Source organism: Ambystoma mexicanum, chromosome 6q (assembly GCF_040938575.1).
Source record: "Ambystoma mexicanum isolate Mex_15411 chromosome 6q, UKY_AmexF1_1, whole genome shotgun sequence".
NCBI lineage: Eukaryota > Metazoa > Chordata > Amphibia > Caudata > Ambystomatidae > Ambystoma > Ambystoma mexicanum.
The window spans coordinates 303,647,735-303,673,070 of NC_090937.1; the positions used below are offsets into that span (position 1 = coordinate 303,647,735).

At 50.0% G+C, this 25,336-nt stretch overlaps 1 protein-coding gene across 17 annotated transcripts in view; it reads left to right on the forward strand.

Moving 5' to 3' along the window:
- Nucleotides 1-25,336, forward strand: part of ANKRD17 (ankyrin repeat domain 17) — a 2,430,147-nt gene that overhangs the window by 802,402 nt on the left and 1,602,409 nt on the right. For all 17 annotated transcript variants that reach the window (XM_069630806.1, XM_069630790.1, XM_069630801.1 and 14 more), the window contains exon 13: nt 18,953-19,096. In XM_069630806.1, the coding sequence (XP_069486907.1) occupies nt 18,953-19,096 (144 nt within the window). The remainder of the gene's footprint in view (nt 1-18,952; nt 19,097-25,336) is intronic.

The window sequence follows — 25,336 nt, forward strand, 5'->3', positions numbered from 1 at the left end:
ACGCACTTAGCATCTGTGGAAGTTTTTTTTCTTCCAGCTTCCTCCTCACTGGCTCTCGCTTGCGATCGCGTGATAGTCTATGCCTTTGCAGCTAGACTTTACGAATTGTTCTTTCTTTCAGCAAAGTTTCGCTAGGGCGGATCCCCATCCTCTTTGTTTGGAGTGTTTGGATCCTGACCACCGGTGGGACTCGTGTTTTTATTGCGATTTCCCTTTCAGTCCGGGCGCTCCGTCGGTTAGAGTGGTGGGAGGATGTGTTTCAGCGCACCACTCCTACGCATTTCCAATCCTTCCTCGACGAGAAGAAAAAACGCCCGGTAAATTCTTTGCTTTTTAGGGCACCCAGGCCAGGGGACTCCTTTCCGGGGTCTTCCCGATCTGGGAGAAGCGTTAAAGGCTCTTTTCCCGGGTGTGCACTGAGGTGCCGTCTGGGCCTAAAAAGTGTACCAGAGTTTTCTCCGAGGGTCTCCGTAAGAGGCCGGTTGATACTGGATCACAATCCGAGGCCCCTCCTGTGGGGGCTGTTTGTAGACCTAGCTCTACTGAGTCGTGGGTTACCGGAGCTCGCTCCGAGGCCTTCTTGTTTGGAGCTTCCCTCATTTGTACCGGGGTGCTCCTGAGGCCTCGGCTGGGCTTGTAGGTATCGGACAGAAGTTCGAGGACCGGCGTGCAGAGGCTTCTACCAGACGTGGGTCCAAGGTCCCTCGTTTAGAGGCTAAGGTGACCAACAGTTCTGAGAGGCCTATTAAGGCCTTGTCGGTGAAAGGTGTTCCTCGTCGTTCCCGCTCTTGCGGTGACCCCAGATCTGTTGAGGGGCAAGGAGTGAGGTTTCGGACCGTAATTCCTCTTTTACCCGTAGCCCCGAGGTCCTTCCTGCGAATGCTAGTTTGGCTATTAGGATGTCACAAAAACATCCTAGGCCACACAGTACCGGCTAGGCCGAGGTTCCTTGTGTTAAGGCTAAAATGAAGACCCCTGACCCACTTGTGGGGACCCCTGCCTCACTTCCACACGTGTCGCAGTTCCGCTCAGGTGCCGACAACCCTTAGAACTACGCCATCGGCTTAAGCCGTAGGGGGTGCTCTTGCAGGTGAACACAAGTTTCCTTGTGCACACCCGTTTCATCCAGTTTGACTGGAACGCTCGGATGCCTCTACCGCACAATGTCTCACTGCCGGCGGCATCAGTGCCCTTGATTTATGTGGACAACAGCGGGGAAGGGCCCTCTTGGCAACCCTCTCCCTTGTGCCCTTGGAATTACCCTCTTCATTAGAGGCTTCCTCCTGTCATGCCTAAGACATCGCCGGAGGACGCCTTTTTCGGCAAGTTCCAAAAACCTATGCGTTCCGACCCCATGAAGGAGTACTTTAAGGGCCTGTTTAGGGAGATATGTCCGCCTGCGCCAACGATCCAGGCTACTCTGCCTGTGCCGCCTCTGGTGCTGCCTTTACCGGCTCAGCCTCCCCCTACTCTTCCGCCTCCATTGTCCCCAGTGGACAAGGTGATTGTGGTGCCGGATGTGACTGAGCCTGATCCGGACTTATTGGATGATGTACAGGGCGATCAGGACAGCAAGACCAGCCCCGCTCTATCAGAGCTTTTCACGACCGGGTGCTGGACATGTGTCTGTCTGGATGTTCCAGTACCTGAGGCACCCGCTCCACAGGAGGGCGTGCTTTCGGGGGCGTTCACCTTGTCTCCTTCGGAGCGTACCGGCTTGTTTTTGCAGAAGGACGTTTTGGCCGAGGTCTGTAGAGTATGGGAGAACCCACACTCTAGACTGTCAATAAGAAAATTGACACGCGCTATAGGCTTCACTCTTCAGAAGAGGTGGCTTTAGCGTCATGTACACCCCCCTCCTCCACGGTCATGGCTACGACCACTTTGCAGTCCAGACCTGCGGCATCCTCCACTTCGACGGCTACACAGGTCTTGGGCAAAGAGGATAAACTTGACTCCCTTGGGAGGAAGAATTTAGCTAACTCAGCTCTGCAACTGAACTGGTGTTAGCGGGGGCGAATATGAAAATGTGGAAAGGTCTGTCAGAGTTTGAGGAATTTATCCCTGCTGAAAAGCTTGAGGACTTTAAGGCGGGCTTGTCGGGTGCAAGGGTCCTGACTCAGGATCTGCTGGAAGCGGCGGCTCATCACGTCGACACTTCGGGCCGAGGCCTTATGCTTGGTGTGGATACTTCTCGTCAGGCTTGGCTGCACGCTACCAAGTTCTCTAAGGAGGTGCAGGATAAGGTTTTGGATCTGCCATTTGACGGCAAGGAGCTTTTTCATTCCACAACGGATGTGGAGCTGACCAAAACAAAGGATAGCACCCAGACTGCCAAGTCCTTGTCTGTCCTGGTGAAACCACCTTTTAGGACACAGACTGTTGTCACAGTCCCGGTCCTCTTCTGGCTTTAGGGGGTTTCTGGACCGAAAATCCTGCAGCGTCGATACCCCTTTAGGGAATTCCCGCCGGAGGCAGCAACAGTGTCGATATTTCTCCCGCTCATCAGCCTCCTCCTCAGGTTCAGGTGGTGCCGCCACCAAGAAACCAGCAAAATGAGGGTTATCTGTGCTCACACGAGACCCCGGTGGGAGGACGCATTGCATCTCATTGGGAGGCGTGGCAGACCATTACCGAAGACCGTTGGGTCTTGTCAGTTGCTCGGGTGGGCTTCCGCTTACCCCTACTCCTTCCACTTCCCCCACCCATCAATCCTCCTTTCCAGCAGTCGGCGTTGCCCTCCCTCAAGGCCGAGATCCAGAAGTTGCTGGATCTCAGAGCGGTGGAACCCGTTCCCATAGGGGAGCGAGGGGAGGGCTTTTACTACCGACAGTTTAAGGTGCCCAAACCCAACCAGGCTGGCCTGCGCACCATTCTAGACCTTTCCCAGTTCAATCTTTTCCTACCCCAAGAGAAATTCAAGATGATCACGCCTGGTTCGATAAGTTCCTCTTTACAGATGGGCGATTGGCTCAGCGTGGTGGACCTTCACGATGCATACATGCCTATTCTGATCTGGAGTCCACACCGGAGATACCTGCGTTTCTCTGTGGGAGAGAAGCATTTCCAGTTCCGAGTGCTTCCTTTTGGCCTCAGCTCAGCTCTGCGTGTCTTTACGAAGATGTCGGTGATTGCAGCTTATCTTCGTCTGCAGGGTATCCATGTGTATCCCTATTTGGACGATTGGCTGTTGGTCAGCCCCTGCCCGCTGAAAGCCACGTGCAATCTTCAGTCTCTCCTCCAGCTCCTGTTCCATCTTGGGCTGTTGGTGAACTGGCGGAAATCTTCCATGACGGTCTCTCATGACTTGATCTTCCTGGGTTTTCGCTGGAACACGTTAGACTGCAGAGTTTACCTGACCGGGGACAGAATGGTGGATCTGTTGGCCACGTGTCAGATATTTGCGCAGTCAGAGAGCATGTCGGCCTGGTGGTTCCAGAGGCTTCTGGGCCTCATGGTCTCGTGTGTACTGGCTCTTCCTCTTTCTCAACTCAAGATGAGGCAGACTCAAATGGCTCTTCGGAGCTCTTGTCGTCAGGCGGTGGATCCGGACACCAAGATGGTTTTGATTCCGTTTTCCATGAGAACGGACCTGGTGTGGTGGCCGTCTCTCAGCAACCTGTCGGTAGGTGCAGGGTTTCAAGACCCCGCCCCGTTGGTGACGGTCACAACGGACTCCTCCCTCCTAGGGTGGGGTGCGACGATCTTCAGGCCTTGGATCTTTGGTCGCCCCAGGACAAGCTTGTTCACATAAATCATCTGGAGCTTCTGCCGATTTTCCTTTCGCTCAAGGCATTCGGGCCGGTCATTGCAACAAGGTGGTCCGTATCCGCACGGACAATGTTGTGTGAATGTATAACATTAACAAGCAGGGGGGCAAGAAGTCTGCTCCTCTTGTGGATCTGTCCATCCAGATTTGGGAGTGGGCAGTTCGGCATGGTGTCTGGATGGTAGCAGTACACATCCGGGGCCAGCTGAGCGTCACGGCGGATGCCCTCAGTCGGCAGACAATGGTCAGCTACGAGTGGTAATTGAAAGAGAAGATCCTCTCACAGATATTCCAGTGTTGGGGCACTTCGGAAGTGGACCTCTTTGCAACATCGGCAAACAAGAAACTTCCTCTATATGCCTCCAGAAATGGGTCTGGGAGCCTCCTCTCTGGGGGATGCTCTTGAGATTCCTTGGCACAACATGAGGGCCTATGCTTTCCCACCTCTGCCTCTGATTCATCAGACAATTTGCAAGCTGAGGAACAAGATGAACTGTTCTCTCCTGCTCATAGCCCTGTGGTGGCCAGCCAGGTTCTGGTTCTCAAAGCTTCAGCATCTGTCGGTGTGTCCACCGATCAGGCTACCGGTGAGTCCCGATATGCTTCACCAGAACGATCGTCAGCTGTGACACCCCTCCCCACAATCATTCAGCTTGGCGGCATGGTGCCCGAGTTCAGGTCTTTAGAGCATCTCAACCTGTCGGCTGATAACATGTGAATAATTCAGGCAGCCAGGAAGCCCTCAACGAGGTCTCAGTATAAGAGCAAGTGGCTTCGGTTCCGTCACTGGTGTTTAGCCTCACAGCTGGACCCCAGGGTGGCTACGATTGACACAGTGCTGTCCTTCGTGTCTCACCTAGCAGAATCGGGCGTTCATGTTCTGTCTTGCAGAATTTATCTTTCACCGATAGGCGCCTACCTGTCTACGGACCAGTAGACACAGATCTGGTGATTAGGAGGCACTTTGCAGGCTTGATGCATCTTTATCCCCCGGTTCGCAAACCGCATCCGACGTGGGATCTGAATGTGGTCCTTACCGCGTTTTGCCATAAACCATTCAAACCTATGGCTACGGTGGACCTTAAGCACCTTTCGTGGAAGGTGTCTTTTTTGGTTGCTGTTACTTCAGCAAGGCATGTGATTGAGCTCCAGGCTCTGTCGGTGGAGCATCCCTTCTTGGTTTTCCACAAGGATAAGGTGGTCCTACGGACGAATCCCTCTTTCCTGCCAAAGGTGGTTTCTGATTTCCATCTAAATCAGTCAATCTCCCTACTGGTCTTCTTTCCAAACCCTGCTTCAGAAGCAGAAAGGGTTCTACATTGATTGGATGTTAGAAGGGCTCTTAAGTTCTATTTGGACAGAACATCTGAATTTAGGAGCTCTTCTCAACTTTTAGTGACCTTTGGTAACCCACAAGGTAGATGGGCCTCTAAGGCGACTATCTCCAGATTGATCGCGGCTTGTATTTCGGAGGCTTACACTGTTCAGGGTCTGCAGCCTCCTAAAGGTATTCATGCGCACCTGGTGCGGGGCAAGGCAGCTGCGGTTGCCTTTCAGAAATATGTCCCCTGGGAGACCATCGCAAAGGCGGCTACATGGGCCTCCCGATCGGCTTTTTGTAAACATCATTGTCTAGACCTGAGCTCCAGATCTGATGCTCAGTTTGGCCAGGCTGTGCTGAAGAACCTTTTTCAATAAGGGGTTTTCCATCCACCCGTAGTTCCTGTGAGAAGTGCTTGGGAATCTCCGATAAGTATGGAGGAAAGGGGATGGGACGTCGGAGTATAACCAGGTTACTCACCGTAGTGACCACATTACTCCTAGTCCATATGCCCGCCGTCCCCTCTAATAAGGTTCCTCTATTATTGCTTAAAGGTCTCTGACCTTGCGATAGAAAAGGACTGATGGGCGATGCGCGGGGCGGAGCTGAGATGGGCGGGGTTACGGCTGCGTGCAGTACCCCGCGTAAAAGAGAGGAAGGACTAACATTTTTGCAAAATTTTGATGCTTTTACAAAGTGCTCCGGTACCGTCCCACAGGACGGAGGAGTGTCCCATAAGTATGGAGGAAAGGGGACTATGGACTAGAAGTAAGGTGGTCACTACGGTGAGTAACCTGGTTATACATTTACGTCCGTCCCCTTTCCTCCATAATGTATGGGCGTCCCTTCCAAGGGACGGGAGACAGAACCTTTTTCACCAGAAAAAAACGTCTTCCCCTTTAAATTTATAGGCACGCTGGGGTGCGGCCCAGGGAGCATGCACTGCCCTGACTCTGCCCTCCGGCGCCACACCCCAGTCACCTTTTCCGCGTTGACTGGAACAGGCTGAATTGATCAGCGCTCCTGGGTTTGGTTTCGGCCATGTAATTCCACACGCGGCTGCTTCGTTGTCTTTTTTGTATTTTCTATCATTCAGGTACTCAATCCTCAGGCATCACATTCCTCCCCGGCGCATGTCAACTTCTACAGGGTTCAGCAGGTGTCCATACTGCAACAGGCTCTTCCCAACTTCAGACCCCTATGCCCTCTGCCTACATTGCCTTGGCCCAGACCATGGTTGGCAATCATGTTCGGCGTGTGACTTGCGGTTCTCGAAGGCACTAAAGAACAGACTAGCCAGGTGGAGGGAGCTCTTCCAGAGGTCGCCTCCAGAGGATCTCAAGAACTTTGTGAAGCATCGAACCAGGCCCAAGGTAGGGCCGATATTCTCCATCGCACCCAGCAAGGGAGACTCATTCCCAGGGACTCTACCGCGCGGGAGGGACCGGTCAGGTCCTTCTACCGGCACGTGCACTGAGGCTGTTTCAGCTACCGGCCTTCGGGTTGACGGATCCTCGAATCCTCCAGTGCACAGTGTTGAGGGACCGGAAGGTTCTTTTACTAGGTTCACAGCCGAGGGGCTCCGCCCTTCTACGGCACCATGGCCGAGGGGCTACGCCCTAATACCGGCAATACATCCGAGGGGCTACACCCTAATACTGGCAATACGTCAGAAGGGGCGCCTAAACGCAGCTCTACCATCCCCCAGGTCGAAGGTGTCACACCTACCGGGCCTAGGCCCGAGGAGCAGGGTAGGCCTCGTGATCCACACGCAAGAGTCTTGGACGAGGCCGGGCCCAGCGTGCCGAGCACCATGTGGCAGGCACGTAGCAGGCAGCTCGACAAAATGGCTGCTGTGCCAGAAAGAGGCACTTGCCCGACGCCATTCTGTGAATTTGGCGAAGAACGAGTGTCTAGGTGGGACTGGCCTCCACCATGTACGAGGGCTACACTCTACACCTCATTTGCGCAGGGCAGCTTTCCTTTGCGTCCAGATGGACAGGGTATGGAGTGGCTCCAGTAGCTCCCTGCTACCCCGTCGGCACCCACTGCCACCTCTCTGGCCAGTGACACGCCCCTTCTGGTCAACGTGTCTCCGGTGGGGGGCAGGCTTGCTCTCCATCCACAGATCTGGTGCCAGAATTTCGCGGACCCCTGGACCCTATCCATTAGTATCCACGGGGTACCGCCTTCTTTTCCTAGCCTATCCTCCTCTCCACCCCCACAGGTTGGGACAGCAACTCGTTTGGCGGAGATCCGGTTGCTCGTAGAGAGCCAGGCAGTGGAGGAAGTCCCAGCAAGGCTTTGGCTTTTACTCCAGGATGTTTGCCATTCAGAAGAAGAACCAGGCGGGCCTGAGAGTTGTGCTGGACCTTTCCACCCTCAACCTCTCCTTACCCCTGCAAAATTCATGATGGTTACGCCAGCTTTTATAGCGGAGACATTGGACAAGGGAGACTTGATGTGCTCCCTGGATCTGAAGGACGCTTACTTACACGTCCCGATTTGGCAGCCCCATCGTTCTTTCTTATGGTTCAGGATCATGGGCTACCATTTTCAATACAAGGTCCTTCCTTTTGGACTCAACTCGGCCCCCAGGGTCTTTACCTGACTCATGAATGCAGTGGTGGCCCTTCTCAGAGCATAGGGTCTCCACATCTACCCATACTTCGACTGGCTCGTCAGGGCTACATCTCCGGAAGCGGTTTACCACTCTTCCCATGCCCTTATGAACACACTACAGGATCTGGGCTTCTCGCTCATTCTCAAGAAGTCACAGCTGCAGCCCACGCAGACTGACCTTTCTGGGCATCATCTGGGAAACGTGCTCCAAGAAGGTCTCCCCGTCGGAGGACAAAATCTCATCCATCAAGAAGGCCACCGCCCACTTCCTCAGCAGAGAGGAGACCTCGGCATGGTGGTACCAATATCTCCTGGGTCTACTTGTAGCGGTCCCATTGGCCATTCCTCACACGAGACTAAGGATGAGGAGGATTCAGCTGCACTTCGCGGCCTCATGTAACCAGGAGAGGCGCTCTCAATCCGAGATGATCAACGTCCCTCCATCTCTCACCCGGACCTAACATGGTGGTCCAGGGACTGCAACCTACAGACGGGCAAGCCCTTTCGGCCGCCCGCCCCACAGGCCACCATCACCACAGACTCCTTGCTCGAGGGCTGGGGAACCACCCTGGACGGCCTCTCAGTCCACGGCACCTGGACTCGACAGGAGCAGGAATACCACATCAATTGTTTGGAGCTGAACGCCATCTGGCTAGCGCTCAGAGCATTCCTACCGCTTCTCAGGGGCAAGGTTGTCCTCATCCAGACAGACAACTCGACAAGCATGTACTACATCAACAAGCAGGGAGGCACCAGATCCCCCTCCTCTGTGCACACTGGCGATCAGCATGTGGGAGTGGGCCCTAGAAAACATTTACTGCACGCCAGTCCACATCCCAGGGGAATCTAGCCTGGAAGCGGACAGGCTCAGCAGGCTGGGAGCGGTCAATTACGAGTGGCCGCTAAATGACTTCATTCTTCAGGAGATCTTCAACAGGTGGGGTCACCCCCACGTGGATCTCTTTGCCACCTGGAACAGCAAGAAGTGTCCCCAGTTCGCATCCTGGCAAGATCAGGGACCCGGCTCTCTGGGCAACGTATTTCACCTCCAGTGGACCGGCATGAAAGCCTACGCCTTTCCGCCCACTCCCCTGATCCACAGAGTAATTTACAAAATCATGGAGTCTAGCCGACTCCTCATTCTGATAGCTCCATGGTGGCCAGCCAGGCCATGGTTTTCGGAACTACTCAGCCTCTCGGAGGTGCCCCTGATTCACCTTCCGACAGGCCCAGCACATCTGGCACAGCAGGGGGGGGCAGAGTCATCCACCCTGCCACAGGTAAACTTGCCTTCACAGCATGGTACCTGAGCAGGTAATTCTTCGGCACCTTAGCCTCTCACAGGCCAATCTGGAGATCATACAGGGTGCCAGGAGCAAAGCCACCAGGGCCCAGTACAAAAGCAAATGGACCAGATTCTACCACTGGGCAGACTCCAAGGGTATCGACCCCTTGTCTTGCACTGTGGACGACGTGCTCTCCTTTTTGGCCCATCTCGCTCATTCAGGTGTGCAGTTGGACACCTGCCACACAAACCTGGCAGCCATTGGGGCTTACAGGAACTCAGAGGGGGGCATTTCTTTCCTCCTTCAACCCTATTGTCAAACATCTGACTGGTCTCGGTAGCCTCTACCCGCCCGTCAAGAGACCTCACCCAGTGTGGGACCTTAACATAGTCTTGGGTGCCCTGGCGCACAAACCATTCGAGCCACTGGCATCCGTGGACATCAGGCTGGTCGCCATCAAGACGGCCTTACCTCGGCTCGTAGAGTCAGCGAGATCCAGGCTCTGGTCCCCTCGGAACGATATGCCACCTTTCACAAGGGCAAGGTAGTCATGCGGACACACCCAGCGTTTCTGTCCAAAGTTCCGTCTGTGTTCCACTTGAACAAGGAAATAGTCCTTCCAACGTTTTTTCCCGATCCCAAGGACGAAGCACAGAGAGTGCTGCACGGCCTGGATGTCAGGCGTGCCCTGAAATTCTGCTTGGACAGGCCCAAGGGCTTCCGCAAATCGGATACCCTATTCGTCACTTTCGGAAGCTCAAGACCAGGCTATCAGGCCTCTAAGGCTTCCATATCCCGCTGGATGGTCTCTGCCATTAAAAAGGCATCTGAGGGCCAGCACAAGCTGCTCCGGCCAAGATGCATGCCCACGCAGTCACGGCCAAGTCAATGGCCATCGCATTTCAGCGCCATGTCCCTTGGCAAGGCGTCCACTTGGGCCTCTGCCTCGGCTTTCTGTAAGCATTACTATTTGGACGCCGGCTCTAGATCAGATGCGGCCTTCGGACAGGTGGATCTCAGGAACCTATTTTCTTAAGGAGGGTCTCCTCTCCACCCTGGTGCTACATTCAGTTGTAATCGCCCATACAGTATGGATGAAATATGACGGGACGTAAAAGTAATTATGTTACTCACTGTAGTGACTAACGTACTCTTAGTCCATAGTCCCCCTTCCTCCATAGGTCCCACCAGCCTCCCCACTAATAATACTGGTGTCATTAGGCAGTGTTAAATCTATTGCAGACGCGTCAATGGGGACAAGCGCCGGAGGGCGGAGTCGGGTCAGCACATGCTCCCTGGGACGCACCCCTGTGCGCCTCTAAATTTAATGGGGAGGGTTTTTTCTGGTGAAAAAGGTTGTCTCCCGTCCCTTGGAAGGGACGCCCATTCAGTATGGCGGAAGGGGGACTATGGACTAAGAGTATGTTAGTCACTACGGTGAGTAACTTATAATTTTTTGAACATGCCACAAAGTATTTTTGTATACATTGTATGAAGAAGGTAGCAGAGTTTCTGATGCTTGTTAATCTGCTTAGAATCACATGCTGTTCATATAGTCTGACATCCAGTGGTAACTGCAGAGTATTGCATCTTGTCTTTCGGGAACCGAAAGGGGACATCAGCATAGGCGTGTCTGTAACACTATCTCTATCGTGACGTGTAGTGTACCCAAAATCCCTCACGCGCCGAAGTCCCTCAGATTGTTTTTTTCAGCCCAGATAACTGGTCGCCCTATAGCGGAGCTCTTACAGAAGAGACATTGTTTATCTTATACCGAATTGTCGGGTATTCCCTGTTAAGTCACTTCGGTCACAAGAACATATTCGACGAAGACTGCAGGGGATTAGTCTACGGCTGTGGATTTCGGCCCCTAAGATCCGGCGGCCGGATTTCCACGTGGTCGGGCCCTCTGGCCGACCTGTACAGTAGGGAGAGTGGGGTCGTGGGGTGGCTATATTTTCAGTATGTCTTTCCTCTTTTCCCCTCTTTACCCTTTTGGTCTGGTCATCTTTCCCTTTGGCTACGGAAAGGACTCCTTTTAGATTCTGCCCTAAGTGTAGGGTCAGATATCCTTGGAAGGACGAACACAGGACGTACAACGCCTGTCCCTCCCTAGAACACGACGAAAAGTGGTGTGCAGCCTGCAAATTCCTTCGGCCTAAGACCCTTAAGGAGCACGGCGTAAAGCGGTGGGCCACGTACAGTATGTCGCAGGTGTAACCCCCTTCCCCCACCGCCACACCCGCTGAGCGTGACGGGGCCCCTCAGATGACCAAGCATCCGTTGCGGATGTTATAGACCTCGAGGCGGACACTTCTAGGGCCGCCACACCCGTCCCCGACCCCTTAAGGCCTGTGTAACGACTTGGTTAAAGGGGAACGGGACCTGGTTGAGGCCAAACAGGATGGAGAAAATCCAGAAGAAACATGGTGGGGCAGAGAATCTTTCATGCCAACAAAACAAAAGCAGAAGGAAGTAACGTGCGCTTTCACAGGAAGCCATTACAGTCAACGGGAGTGCAGTAAACGCTCAGACAAACAAGGAGCACACTGTACGGCCACAGCCCTGATTGCGGGAATAGGGAAATATACACACATTGACAAACGAAGTCTGCCGTGTATGGCAGCATACCTCGTTGTAGAGTCAGTGGCAAAGCAACAACGCATTACCTGTCACCCTATAAGTATTGCTGGCCGTAATCAAGGGGAACAGCGAACCCTGGAAAGCACTAAGGGAAAGACACATAAAAGACATAGTGCAAACAAAGTCGAGCCAGAAAAACGCATCAGTGCATCAGTAAAGTAAGTTAAGCCTGAACTTACCATACGCTCTGTGGCCAGACGGCATAAAAACCAGCATCCTCCACGAGGCAAAAATTCAAGTTCCATTATGGCGGCCGGCATCCTAGAACAAAGGGGGCGGGCTTGGAGGGGTTTATCAAGCCTACACCAAGGGAAGGTCCCTGATTGGTCTGTTATCTCCCAGCCCCTATATAAGTCAGAAAGAGAGAAGGAACTGACGGATACTTTTCCTGATTGTTTCAGAGGCAAGTCGGAGGAGAGGAACAAGCAGCTCCGTTTCGCTGGGCATACGAAGACTACGCTTCCTGCCCTATACTTTAAAGAGGGCCTACTAGCTGGCTTTGGACTGAAGAAGGAGAATTCAATCCTACCCGAGTGTTTTTTTTCCTTTTTTTCTGTAAGTCAATAAAGACTATTCTTAACCTATAAAGCCTGTTCCGAGTATTCCATTACAGCCTGACTCTGGTCTCGCTTCAGGGACAACACCCGGCGACAGGGGCGTACAAACGCATCACACTAAGAAGACAACCCCTACACCGTTTTCGACGTCTTCGTTGAAAAAGTTGAAAGCGCAAACAGGGCCGCCGGAAATTTCGACGGTTTCCTCGGATCGGTCAGCCTTCCCTGCAGCAGCGTCTTGCAACTGGGCATCCAAAATTAATTAAGGGCGCTACTCCTGAAACTTCACACGTCGAAGCGTGGAAATCTGACGCTGCGATGGTCCAGAGGGCCACGGTAGGCCAAAAAACTATGACTAGGCCTCTAGTTGAAAAACCGATCGCTAGGCCCTCTAGCGCTGCGGAAGGTAATGCACCTACCTATAGACCATTGGAGCAAATATCTCATGCCGATTCGGCGACTATCGAAGACAGCATTGAAAGAATTACGGCGGCGGTGGGTCTTACCCTGGTTCTGCCTAAAATTATGGGACAAGCCGCGGGAAAATCTTCGGATGCGGTTTGGGACCCCAATTCTCACGATACATATGAAGATAGTCAAGAGCCTCTTTCTGACACCCCAAGAGACTCTTTTCGGCGCAGTAGAGCAGAAAACAATGTTTTTCTACCCGTAGGTCCGCCTGGGTCCTCTAAATGGACTAGAGAGAAATTCGAAGGGTGTATGGATCGGCTGGGGAAGATCATCAGTTTTTCTGTTCATCCATCCCCGAAAAGGTCTCGTGTAGAGCCTAACCTCCATTTTTCTTCTCATTTTCAAGATCAGCAGCCTTCTGTCCCCGTCCAACAGGAAGACATTGTGCACATGGACACATATAGGGACATTTATAATGAAGAGGAAGAAGCTTAATTTCTGCAGAATTATGAGGAGGAACAGCAGGGTACCACAGACAACTGGGAAGAAACCCACCAGGAAGGAACAGACCCATGGACACATCAAGATCAGGACACTGATGTTTTGTGCCTAGATTCCCCTCCGTCCACTCCGGCTCGCCAGGCCTCACCTGTAGATGACCAAATGGCCTTCAACTCCATGTTGAAAAAAGCAGCTGAACACTTTCAAATCTCCACTCAAGAGGCTGTGCCTGAGCAAGATTTTGTAGAGCATATCCTGAAGGAGAAGCCTCCTTCCAGCAAGCCATCCCCCTCCGTAATTCTATCAAGAGAAGGTTGGGCCCCCTCCTTGGTATCACCAGCTCAAACGCGGGCAGTGAACCCAAGAGTGGAAAAATTGTTTAGCAGATTGCTAATACCATAATATTGGCAAGCTATGCTGACGCGCAGTGGAACCTGCTCCAGGAAGGCCCCCATGGGGTTCCTGAGCCCACCAAATCCAAGCTTCTCTATTGTAATCAAGCGAAGACAAGTTAACCAGAATGTGATCAAAAACACCCTGGACACGGCTGAAACAGCAGGAAGGTCTCTGGCCCAAGGGACCCCACACTTGGCTGCGTACTTCAGGTTTTAAACCTGAGACACAAGCCTCATCAATAAAACTATTGAGGAATCTAACCTCTTCGGGAAAGCGGTTCATGAGGCCTTGGAAACGGGTCAAAAAGAGCATGAAACGCTTAAGTCTTTGCAACAGATCACACAAAAACATTCCCCCCAGAGAGGTAATAACTCTCGGCGGTCCTTTCGAGGGCAAGCCTGTGTTGGTCAAAACAACTATGGCACGGGGAATTTCAACACCTGACAAACTTCGGGAAGCCCCGCATACTACCCTTCAAGGGGTCAGCGACGCAGCAAAGGCAGAGGTAGAGGCCCAAATCCCAGAGGAACCGCAGCCTTTGGTCAGAAATGACCACCAGATCCAGGTCCCCTCCCAAGTCACCTCGGTCGGGGGGCAATTAACATCTTTTCTCACGGCATGGGAGGGGATAACTTCAGACCAGTGGGTCATAAAGACGGTCACCCACAGGTACTGCGTGGAATTCACCCGACCTCCCCAATTCAGACCGCCGCGCTCACAGCGCCTTTCACCGGACCATTTGGAGATCCAGAATCAAGAGGTGGAAGCACTGCTGGGAAAGGATGCCAATGAAGCCGTCCCTATTCTTCAGGTAAACAAGGGTATTTATTCAGTGTACTTCCTTGTACCCAAAAAGGACCTCACCATGCGCCCTGTTCTAGACCTGCGCCCAGCAAAGAAGTTAATAAAACCCCAGATGTTTTGCATGGTAACACTACAGGAGGTGAAACAAGGGGACTACATGGGAACATTGGACATGAAAGATGCATACTTTCATATTTCAATGTTGCCAGCGCACAGGAAATATCTAAGGTTCATGATAAGAGGGCAGGTATTACCAATTCAAGGTACTCCCCTTCAGCATCGCCTTGGCGCCAAGGGCATTTACCAAAGTCCTGGGAGTGGCTGTAGCACACCTGCGCAGACTATCTGTCCCAGTTTACCCATACCTCGACGACTGGCTCATCACGGGGGACTTATTCGACGCATGTTTTTTGAACACCGAAAAAACAGTAGATCTTCTCTTCAGTCTGGGTTTCTCAATCAACGGAAAGAAATCCAGTCTAGTCCCCAGTAAAACAAAACAATTTCTGGGAGCTCTAATTCGGAAGGAAGAAGGTCTCGTCTTCCCCTCCGAGAGGGTTCAGAACATGCTTTTTCAGATCCCTCAATATGTGGCCATTCGGTAGGTGACGGTGCACAAAGCCATGCGCTTGCTAGGAATGATGGCGTTGTGCATATACTTGGTTCTGCACACGCGGCTGCGCATGCGTCCCATGCAATAGTGGCTCAACAGCCAGTGGTGTCAGGCCAGCGGACAATGGGAAGATCTGGTAGTTGTCTCACCAGCCCTCGTTCTCTCTCTGCAATGGTGGTCAAGAGAAAACCTCTTAAAGGGGAACACCTTCACCACCCCTTCAGTGGAAGCCACTCTCACGACAGACGCATCTCTCACGGGGTGGGGGGGGGGCACACCTGCTTCAGCAGACAGCGTACAGAGTGTGGTCCCCTCAAGTAGCGTCCAGCCATATAAACTTACTGGAGCTATTAGCAGTGTTCAAGGCTTTAAAGGCCTTTCAGGTGCACCTACAAGGGAAGACAGTGCTGATTCTAACGGACAGCACTAGAGCCATGTATTACCTGAACAAACAGGGGGCACTCACTCTCCACTGCTATCCAAGCTGTCCCAAAACATTTGGATATGGGCTCTCAAACACAACATGTTTCTGTTGTCCCAACATGTTCCTGGGGAACTCAATCTTCTGGCAGACGTGTGCAGCAGAGATTTTCCTCTGCCCAAAAAATACGAATGCTGTCTACACGAAGACATTGTGCTTCCCAGAGATCGACCTGGTCGCTACTCAGAAGAACGCCTAATGCCAAGACTACGCCTCCAGGTACCCCCAGAACCGATCCAAGGGGAACGGACTCTGGATAACATGGTCAGGGAAATTTCTCTACGCAAACCCCCCCCCTCCACCCCCCCCCAACTCCCCTTCTCAACAAGATAGTGCACAAGATGCACCAGGAACCGGTTACCATGATACTGGTGGCACCCATGTAGGCCCGCCAACCATGGTATGCTCGCTTGATGGTAATGTCCCTCTCCCCACCAGTGAAACTACCCTGCCCATACAACATGTTGTCTCAGGACATGGGGGAGACCTACACCCATGCCCACAAACTCTGAACTTAGCAGCTTGGCTCCTGAGGTCATAGAATGTGGACACCTACAGCTCGCTCAGTGGTGCATGGACATACTGAGGGAAGCTAGGAAACCGAACACACGTTATTGCTATGCCAGCAAATGGAAAAGCTTTGTCATCTGGTGCAATTCCAAGGGCGTCAATCCCATCGATTGCTCATCCACTCACATTGTGCTGTACCTAACCCATCTGTTGGACACTGGGTTAGTTTTCAATTCCCTGAAGGTTCATCTGGCTGCTCTGTCAGCCTACACCACATCACAACAAAAGGTGTCATGGTGGAAGATACCAGTGATTAAGGCCTTTATGGAAGGGGTTAAGAGGATTTATCCTCCCATTTCTCACCCAGCCCCTGGATGGGACCTAAATGTGGTTTTGACCAGAGGCACGGGAGCTCCCTTTGAGCCTATGCATTAAGCAAGTCTGAAGGACCTGACTTATAAATCGGCCTTCCTAGTAGCTATCACTTCTAGCAGAAGAGTAAGCAAACTACAGGCACTTTCTGTTATAGACCCCATTGTTACAGCCCACAGGGATAAGGTAGTTCTGCGCACGCACCCCAGATTTGCGCCTAAGTTCATATCGAAGTTCCATGTGAACCAGTCCATTGAAATACCTACCTTTTTCCAGAATGGCCGAGAGAACCCTACACACACTGGATGTGCGCAGGGCAGTCATGTTCTACCTGGAAAGGACTAAACCACAGAGGAAAACAAACCATTTTTTTCGTTTCAGTGGCAGCTGGTAGAGAAGGGGGATCCTGTCTCTATATCCTCTATCTCAAGGTGGGTTGTCAGATGCATCACGCTATGTTACACTTTTGCTAAGAGAGAACTGCCCTTCAAGCCTAGAGCACATTCTACTCGAGGCACTGGGGCATCTATAGCATTCATTGCAAATGTTACCCTCAAATCCATTTGCAAAGCGGCAACCTGGAGTTCTGTACACACGTTTATTGCCTAGACACTCATTCTAGGTCTGATTCTCAAGTGGGACAAGCAGTACTAAGACATCTTTTCTCTACTGTTCCTTCTCACAACCCAACTCCGGGTACTGCTCGCTAGTCTATGCATAGGATGTGATTCTATGCAGATTAACAAGCATCATAAGACATGCATTACTCACCATAATATCATTTCTGATGATTGTATCTGCTTAGATTAACATGCGCCCTCCCTACCTTCCCGCTCGGGGTGGAAGGAACATAGACGCCTTACTACTTCCTTGCTTTATGCACTCACTCACTATAGCCTTGGGCTGCCTCATGGCAACAAAAATACTATCGGAGGGACCTCGGCATGTGTGGGATTTTGGGTACACTACACGTCACAATAGGGATAGTGTTAGACACGCCTATGCCGACGTCCCTTTTCGGTCCCCGAAAGACAAGATGCAATAATCCGCGGTTACCACTGGATGTCGGACTATATGCGCAGCATGTAAATCTAAGCAGATAAAATCATCAGAAATGCTATTACGGTGAGTAATGCATATCATACTGGGCAAAGTCTCAAGTTTGTGAACCAAGTTTTTAATGGTGAACTGCACAAAAAGCCCTGGAAGGAGAATATACCAAGTCAAGCCAAGTCTTCGAATTAAGTCGCAGTGAATGTGGAGAAGAACATGGCAGGGAAATACCAGGTAACCCATAAACCTGCGGCTTGTATCCAAGTTGGGTTATATTTAAATTGTTTGTTAACCAAAGCACCCCAAGGAAGATTCATGCCCTTAGGCGTTTGGAAGGGAGAACATTTCCCTAAACGTGAACTGCAACGCCATCTGGGGCTTTGAAGAACTTTTGTTGTTTAGTTGAACTTTTGTGTTGGTGAAGGGAGACCTGGGGAATGGAGCCATTCCCAAGAACTGTCAACATTATCCGTTAGGAACTTAATGTGTTGGAATTACATCTTTCTTTGAACATGTATGCACCTTTCAAGACCAAGGACATTACCCTTAACACTTTAGAATTACTTTAGAATATGAGTGCTACAAAGGGACTTTGGACACAGTACTCTTTCTGTTTGGACATCTTGACATGGGACAGACCCTCAGTTTTGGTTGAGGTAGGGAAAATACCTCCTAGAGTAGGGATACTGAGGCATATTCTAACCCCCCCACCTTTTGTGTTAATAAAGGTTTATAAACAAAACATGAGTCCTCTGCGTCTGTGTCTCATACCTGGCCCTTCCCTGAAACGTCTAGTGTGAAAGTGATGTAGTTATTTTTTTGAGAAAGGTGACTGAGAGGAGGGCAACTATTATGCTGAAGCATACCTCACTGATGCTTCATGGAGATGACAGAGTATGAATGCCACCACGGGTTCCTTGAGAATCACCGAGTATGTGAGTAAGACTTAGAAGGAGCATTGAAAAACAAATGGATCCTGCAGTTCAACAGTTCTTCAGGCCTCCCCCAGACAACCCCATCCAATTTACCCATTGCAACCCTGAGAGCTGTAAAGAACGCTTGAACCTCGACCACCCACTCTCTCAGGCAACTGAACAGGAAATAACATTCAGACATGGCGCTTTAAGCCTCAGACATGAAATGTAGAACAAACCTTCGGCAAAGTTTAGCTAACTTTAAAATATTTCTTTGCACTCATTGTTCAATATTTGGTAATTAATGCCATTACTTTGTGGGCCCTGTCTTTGCTTAATACACTCTATAATTTAATAAACATTTAATTTGCTTTTAAAAACCTGATCGACTACCTGATGGAAGTCTACCTTAAGACATTTGCAAATACATGGATGAAATGAGTTTGCTGGTGCAGAATTCAGGTGTATCAAAGTGTATTTCTGATTTGGGTTTTCTTTTTCACTTGCCATTCAGAAACCGCCAATCAGGTGTTGTTAAAGCTAAATGTAGGCAGATGTTCTGTCCTGGGATACATGCCTTCATGTGGATTGGTAGTTTTTGTGAAGTGTATGCAAGGGCTCCGCCTGATCAGAATTTGTTCACTGCCTCATGTGCATTATATTCTAGTCATCTCTATTTCCCTTACTAATTTGTTTTAGGATGGTTCAACCATGCTGATAGAAGCTGCCAAGGGTGGGCATACCAGTGTGGTATGCTATCTTTTGGATTACCCGAACAATCTGCTATCTGCACCTCTGCCTGATGTCACCCAGTTGACCCCACCATCTCAGGATCTGAATCGGGTGAGAAGCCAAGTAGTGACCAAGTTGCAAATCCTGTTTCTGATTGAGAAGTTAGCCAATATTTAAATAGTTCATTCCTAGCTTAGTTACCTCTATACAATGTATTGTCTTTTATAGTCTGCTTCTTTTTTGTATTTTAATTGCCATATTTTGTTGAAAATGATAGTTGGCTTTGGCTAACAACTTTGTGCGATTGCATCCATATAGTTACCGGTCTCTTAAAGTATGCAAGTTGTGGTTGATTTTGTTGGGTGTGGTCTCATTTGAGCTCTACATTGTATGCATTGTTGCAAATCAACCAATACGTTCAATTAATCAACCCTCCTTTATTTAGATTTGAATATACAAAACATCACAGGAACCAAATGCCACACCTAATGTTGCATGGGGTCTTTGTTAATTGAAAACACTTTTTTTTTTTTTTTTAAATAGCAATGGCTTATCAGATTAATCAAAAAACGGATTCACCCTAATACAAAAGAAAAAAGCATCTAAGAACAATATTATTGGAAAAAACATCTGAAAAGAAAACTTGTGATGCTTGTGAATTAGCTTAGAATCACATGCTGTGCATATAGTCCGACATCTAGTGGCAATTGCGGAGTACGCCATTGTTTTGTAGCACTATCCCTTTCGTGACGTGTACCCAGGATCCTTCATGTGTCGAGGTCCCCCAGATTTTTTCATGCAGAGCTTGTGCTGACGGGAATAATTGCTGTTCCACATGTCTTTGCATCCAACGACTAACTTCTTGGACAATTGTTGGCATTCTGTGAACTTTTGCTAAATCGAACAACTCAATGGCTGTTGTCCGCCTTCGCCTTCAGACTTCGATCGTACAGTAGGGAGATGGGGACCTGTTTTTGTCAATACTTAGAAAATGCATTTTCTTTCCTTTCCCACCTCTTCATTTACTCTGTCTGCTCCTTTTCCACGTTACCATAGAGGGAACTCCATTTAAAATGTGCCCTTCCTGTAACAGGAAGTACTTGTAAGCCCTGTCCCCTTTCCTCCATCCTTATGGGCATCCCCCAGCCTGGGACGGTACCGGAGCCTTTTGGCAGTAAAAATGAGTTTCCCCTTTAAATTGAGAATACCGTGTGCCAGTGCTGCCCCAGGCGTAGGCATGCCCACTAGGCCCCGCCTTACGGTGCATTACCTTGATCCCTTTTTCCTCTCGGACGGTATCAGAACTAGCAGCTTGCGCTGGCCTCTTTTTCCGAGCTTCGCACGCTCCCCTGTGCTATTTTTCTAATCTACCCTTACTTCCCTTCGGTGCTTTGACTTCCCTGGCGCATGTCGGTCGCATGAGGCTTCTCAGGGTTCACCTCTTGTGACTGTTCCTTCCCGGTGTCGGAACTCCCCCACACTTTGCTTGTAGTGCTTAGGTCCCGCTCGGCCTTCTTTGAAGAACCGTCTTTCCAACTGCAGGGAGATCTTCAACACTTTGACACCTGGACACTTGAAGGACTTTGTCTCCAAATCATTGCGCACAAAAAAGGTTAGTCACCTGTTCAATTAAGCACCCAAGCCAGGTGATCACTTTCCACGGTCATCGTCTGGGAGGTGCGCCTCAGGCTATTCTACCATAGGTAGGCCTGAGGTAGTCAGGGTTACTGGCGCACCTGCAGAGGTGCTCAGCAGCCCTACCGTTTCTGCTTCAGAGGGGCTTCCTAGTTCTGAGGCCGCACCAGGGTGCGAGGGGCCTTCTGGCTCTGGCTCAAAAAAGAGGACCGAGGTGTCTTCTTAGAGCTTTTGGACTACCAGTGCCTGTACCAAGGGCTGTGTGCCTACCGGTCGAGGGCCAACATCGGAGGACTACAGTCACTCGACTGAGGGTGGCACACCTTCCGAAGTCCACTCCGAGGTCCCTGAGGCTCGTGCTAGGTCGTTCCAGCTGGAGGCCCGAGCACTCATCAGCTGCCTTCGTGCAACCCCGAAATGGCAGCCAAGCACAGGGCACCACCTTCCAGGCTGGGTTTGGCCCCAGAGGGCAGGCGCAGTCTCCAGCTGGAGGTCCCAGTGCCTCCTAAGACTGCGGTGGAACTGTCAAGGTTGGATTTGGGCCCTTATGTTCGCCCAGTCCCTTAGAAGTTGTGACAACCTCTGAACCTATAATAGGCGTTTTCAAGGGGCCCTTAGAAAGGAATCCCTTCGACCTAGAGGGGCCTCCATGGTACCTCCCCGCCTCTCTCACAAGAGTAGGTTGGGTCTCAGGTATCTTGGTTGGAGGGGCTGTGGTCAAGCAAGGTACATGCTTCCACATCCTCTGAGATCTGGCCTTACCTGGTTTAGAAGTTTCCCTCCTAACACTAGGATTTACACTGGAGTCTTCAGTAGAAGATCCAACAGTCTTAAGGTGTTTAGCCTTAGACTGATCTTTCCTGGTTTTCCACCAGCTTGGAGAATTACCAGTTCTCACAGGCCTAGAGAGGGTTCCAATTTGTCTATCCACCTCTTCCTCAGAAGCAGGTTGGGTCAGAGACTTTACAACTGGATGGACAATGATGGAGCTTGCTTGGGACTCACATTTCCCTACTAATCTAGCCTCAGATTTGCCTTGGTTAGAGGTCAATTTACTAACACAAGGGCTTACAGTGGGGGTCTCTTTAGAAGGTCCCACAGGCTCAGAGTGGTTGCTTAAGGTTGCCCCTCTAGCCAATTTGGTTTGTTTCTGTTTCTGCTTACTGGGAGGTCTGGGGGTACTGCACACCACTCCTAGAGTCTTTAAGTCATTCCCCAACAGGACTCTCCCAGGCACCTCATTCTGAATACTGACAGGAATCCTCACTGTCCTATTGTTACACTGAATGAGAGCTGGTAGAATTGGAACCAATTGGACAGGGCCTCCAGCAAATCTAGTTGGACCTTTGGGTGCCTTAGCAACATCCTCAGGCCGGCAAAAGCTTTAATCCACAACTGTTCTGCTTGCTGGCCTCAGTGTCTCTCATGGCAGGGGTGTCCTGGCCATTTACAAGAACACTTGTCTATATAATACCCTTTGCAGTTCCCTGGAATGGAGTTATACACATCCATATCCTGCTTCTTACCCATTCCCATGGACTAAGGATACACTGGCTTGAACACCCAAGGGTTCCTCAGCCAATAGGTGAAAGTGGGCACTAGCCATGTGTACTTCTCCCTCAGAGATGAAGGCTAAGGAGGCGGTGCTGACCCCTGCAGGTTTACCCTGGCATCTGGGATCTCCTTTCAGATGGCCTACAGGCCCACAGACATAGCATTTACCAAATGCTCTCTGGAATGGGGGTTTCTGCTGACCCCTCTCTGGTTGGGCACCAGAGGATTCACTAGACCTACCAGGTTTCTCATGGGATCTGCCCTTTTGTGGTTTGGGGCCTCTTCTGGTTGGTTGGAATTAGAAATATCTTTATTCTCATCTTTGTGCTGCCTCCCCTGATCCTTTTTATGAGTGGCCCCAGAATCCTTAGGAGTGGCACTGTTGGCTACCCATGAGTCAGCTGCTCTTGCTAACCTTTTGGGATCAATCTCTTTAGAGTCAGTCAAGTGCTGTCTCAGCTCAGGAGAGCAGGCATCAAAAATAGATTCCAATAAAAACAGATTTCTCATTCCTTCAAAAGAGTTCACTCTGTAACCCTTAACCCAACCATCTAAGTTTTTCAAACATTCACACACCCAGGTAGCCCAAGGGGTACCATCAGTCTTTTTGAGGGTCGTAAACCTCTTAGGGTACTGGGAAGGAGTTTTCCCAAATCTAGCTAGTAAAGCTAGCTTTACATTTTCATACTCCAATCTTTCAAGATCTCCCAGCTCCATTACAGCATCAGTTGCAACCTGGGGGAGCCTAGACAAAAGCCAAGGAATCAACTGATTCCCTGTGAAACCCTGAAGCCATAGTTATACTCAAAAGCACCCAAACCAATCCAAAATATCAAGCTTCACCTCCTACATACTAACAGCTTCCTTAGGCATGCAAGGTCTCGCAGGACTGGAAGACCTAGAAGACTCTGGGATAGAAACATTTTCAAGAGACAAATTCTTCATTTCAAGAGCATGTTGTAATTCCATTCCCCTTAGTTTGAGATCATGCATTTTGTTTTCAGCTTGGAGTTGCAATCTTTTGAACTCTAACTCAAGTCTCATCTTTTCAAGAGAGACACATTCTGGATTCAGAATTTGACCTGGTTGGGTCCCTGTGGCTAAAGGTTGAGGCATAAGAGCTTGTTGAGGTGCAGAGGGGCTCACATCCTGAGACAACTCTAACTCTTCTGACTCTTCAACAATATTAGAGTTAGACTCTGAATCATTATCATCCTCATCAGCATTTTCCACATTTTCGGAAATAGCAGGTGTGACAGGCCTACTATTCAGGTTTTGATGATTCAACAATCTTTCAATCAATTCATTTTTCTTTCCTTTAACAAGGAGATGCCTGACCTTGCACATTTCTTTCAGTTGCTCTACTGTTAAAATGATCAGGGCTTCCTGTCTGAAGTTATCCATTTCTGACATGTTAATATTGCTTTTCTTAACCTTGTGAAGGTTACGACTAGAACAAAAGTAAAGCAGAACTCTCATTCTAACAATTGTACAATTTATCCTCACCGCCTGCCACCAGTGTTAGACAAAGTTTGTATGCAGTACCCTCTGGGGGAATGTGAGCAGTAATGATGTTACACAGAGGTCTACAATCACAAGTGTTCAGGTAAACTCTTAAACTCAAGGTTTCTTTGATAAATACTTATTAATTTATGTATCTGTCAGTTATAAAATATCCATTAGAAGGAGGCAATATAATCATACACAAATATACCTCAATACGATTTCAGAATACTTTTCAAGATGAGTAAAAGGCAAACATTATTAGAACATGAAAGGTCAAAATTATTCTTAGACCGTGCATGTACTTTGAGTTCACCAGAAGAGTCAATTCAATAGGCTAGGCCAAAGTCAATGAGCTAAAGTCTTGGATAGGATAAAGCAGTTCTCGTAGATAAACGGAAAAAAGTCTCTGCAAATGTTTTTAGGAATAGTTTGTAGCAAGAAGAATCATATGTTTGGTCACAAGGTGATAAGGCCTGTGAGTTGGGAAAGTTTCAAGGACTTTGACCGTGAGAAGTAGTACTGGCTGATTTTACAGTACCTTTTCAAATGAAGAAAAAGATGCAGCTGATAACCTCTGTTCCTGGCAGTTCCTGCAGATCTCGCTGTTCCTGGGCCTCAGTCGTGGGGACAAGAGGGAGGACGTCGGGGGACTCCTGCACTGGGACTGGTCAAAAAGCTGGCAACTGGCAAATCTTCAATTCCGGTAGCTGTTGTCAAGCACACAAGCTGGTGTCTCTCTCCCTGGTTATTCGGTTTCCTGCAGCACTTTGAGGAAAATACAACCAGCTCCGAGAATTGTATCCAGGTGGGTTAGTGTCGAGTTGATTGGTCCCGCCAACTCACAGGGAGAAGTCATCCTTGCAGGGCTTCTCTGTCGAGATTAATTTGGCGATTCGGACCTGCAGCAGTGCTTCACCGAGCAAACCAACGGTACAGAAGTTGCAGCAGCTGTCTTCTTCAAGCTCTTCTTCGGTTTGTTCGTTCCAGTGGTTGGCTCTGCCTTACAAGCCAAGAGACTCGCTTTTTAAACCGTTTTCTCCCATTCATTCCAGCATAGCTGTCACTCACCCAACAAGGTGGCTGTCCTTGCCGGACAGTCAGCCAGCCAGCCAATCACGACAGAGTGCATTTGGGTCTCCTAGGCGACTAAGCACAGTGAGTTTCGGGCACCTCCCTCACTTCCTGCCCACCCCAGACACTCGGGCGCCAGAGGCAGGCTTCACTCCTGAAGCCCGCCAAAGGTGAATTAACAAAGAGACCAAACCTGGTTTGGCGCCCAGAGAAAAACTCTAGAAGGACCTTTCCACAAAGAAATGGCAAAAAAAGAAAGACCGGGACCTGTTTAAACAAAGGAGGATCAGACGCCATCTTGAAAAACATGGCTCCCGCGATTTAACGTTACCGGAGCTACGAATAGTTTGCAGTCAGGAAAAATGGTAGTTTGTTGTAAAACCACTGCCACCAGCCATTCTGAGACAAAAGGGTAACATATGACTGTTACATGAGTAACTAAACATAGGGGATATTAAGTAACCCCCCCTACACCTCCCCCCAGCACTCTATTGTAAGATAGGGTGTGCTGGGTCTAGAAATGTAAACGACTAGTAAAGTCAATTTCGCTTTACTTACTCTGGGAAACAGTAGTTTATCCAAGAG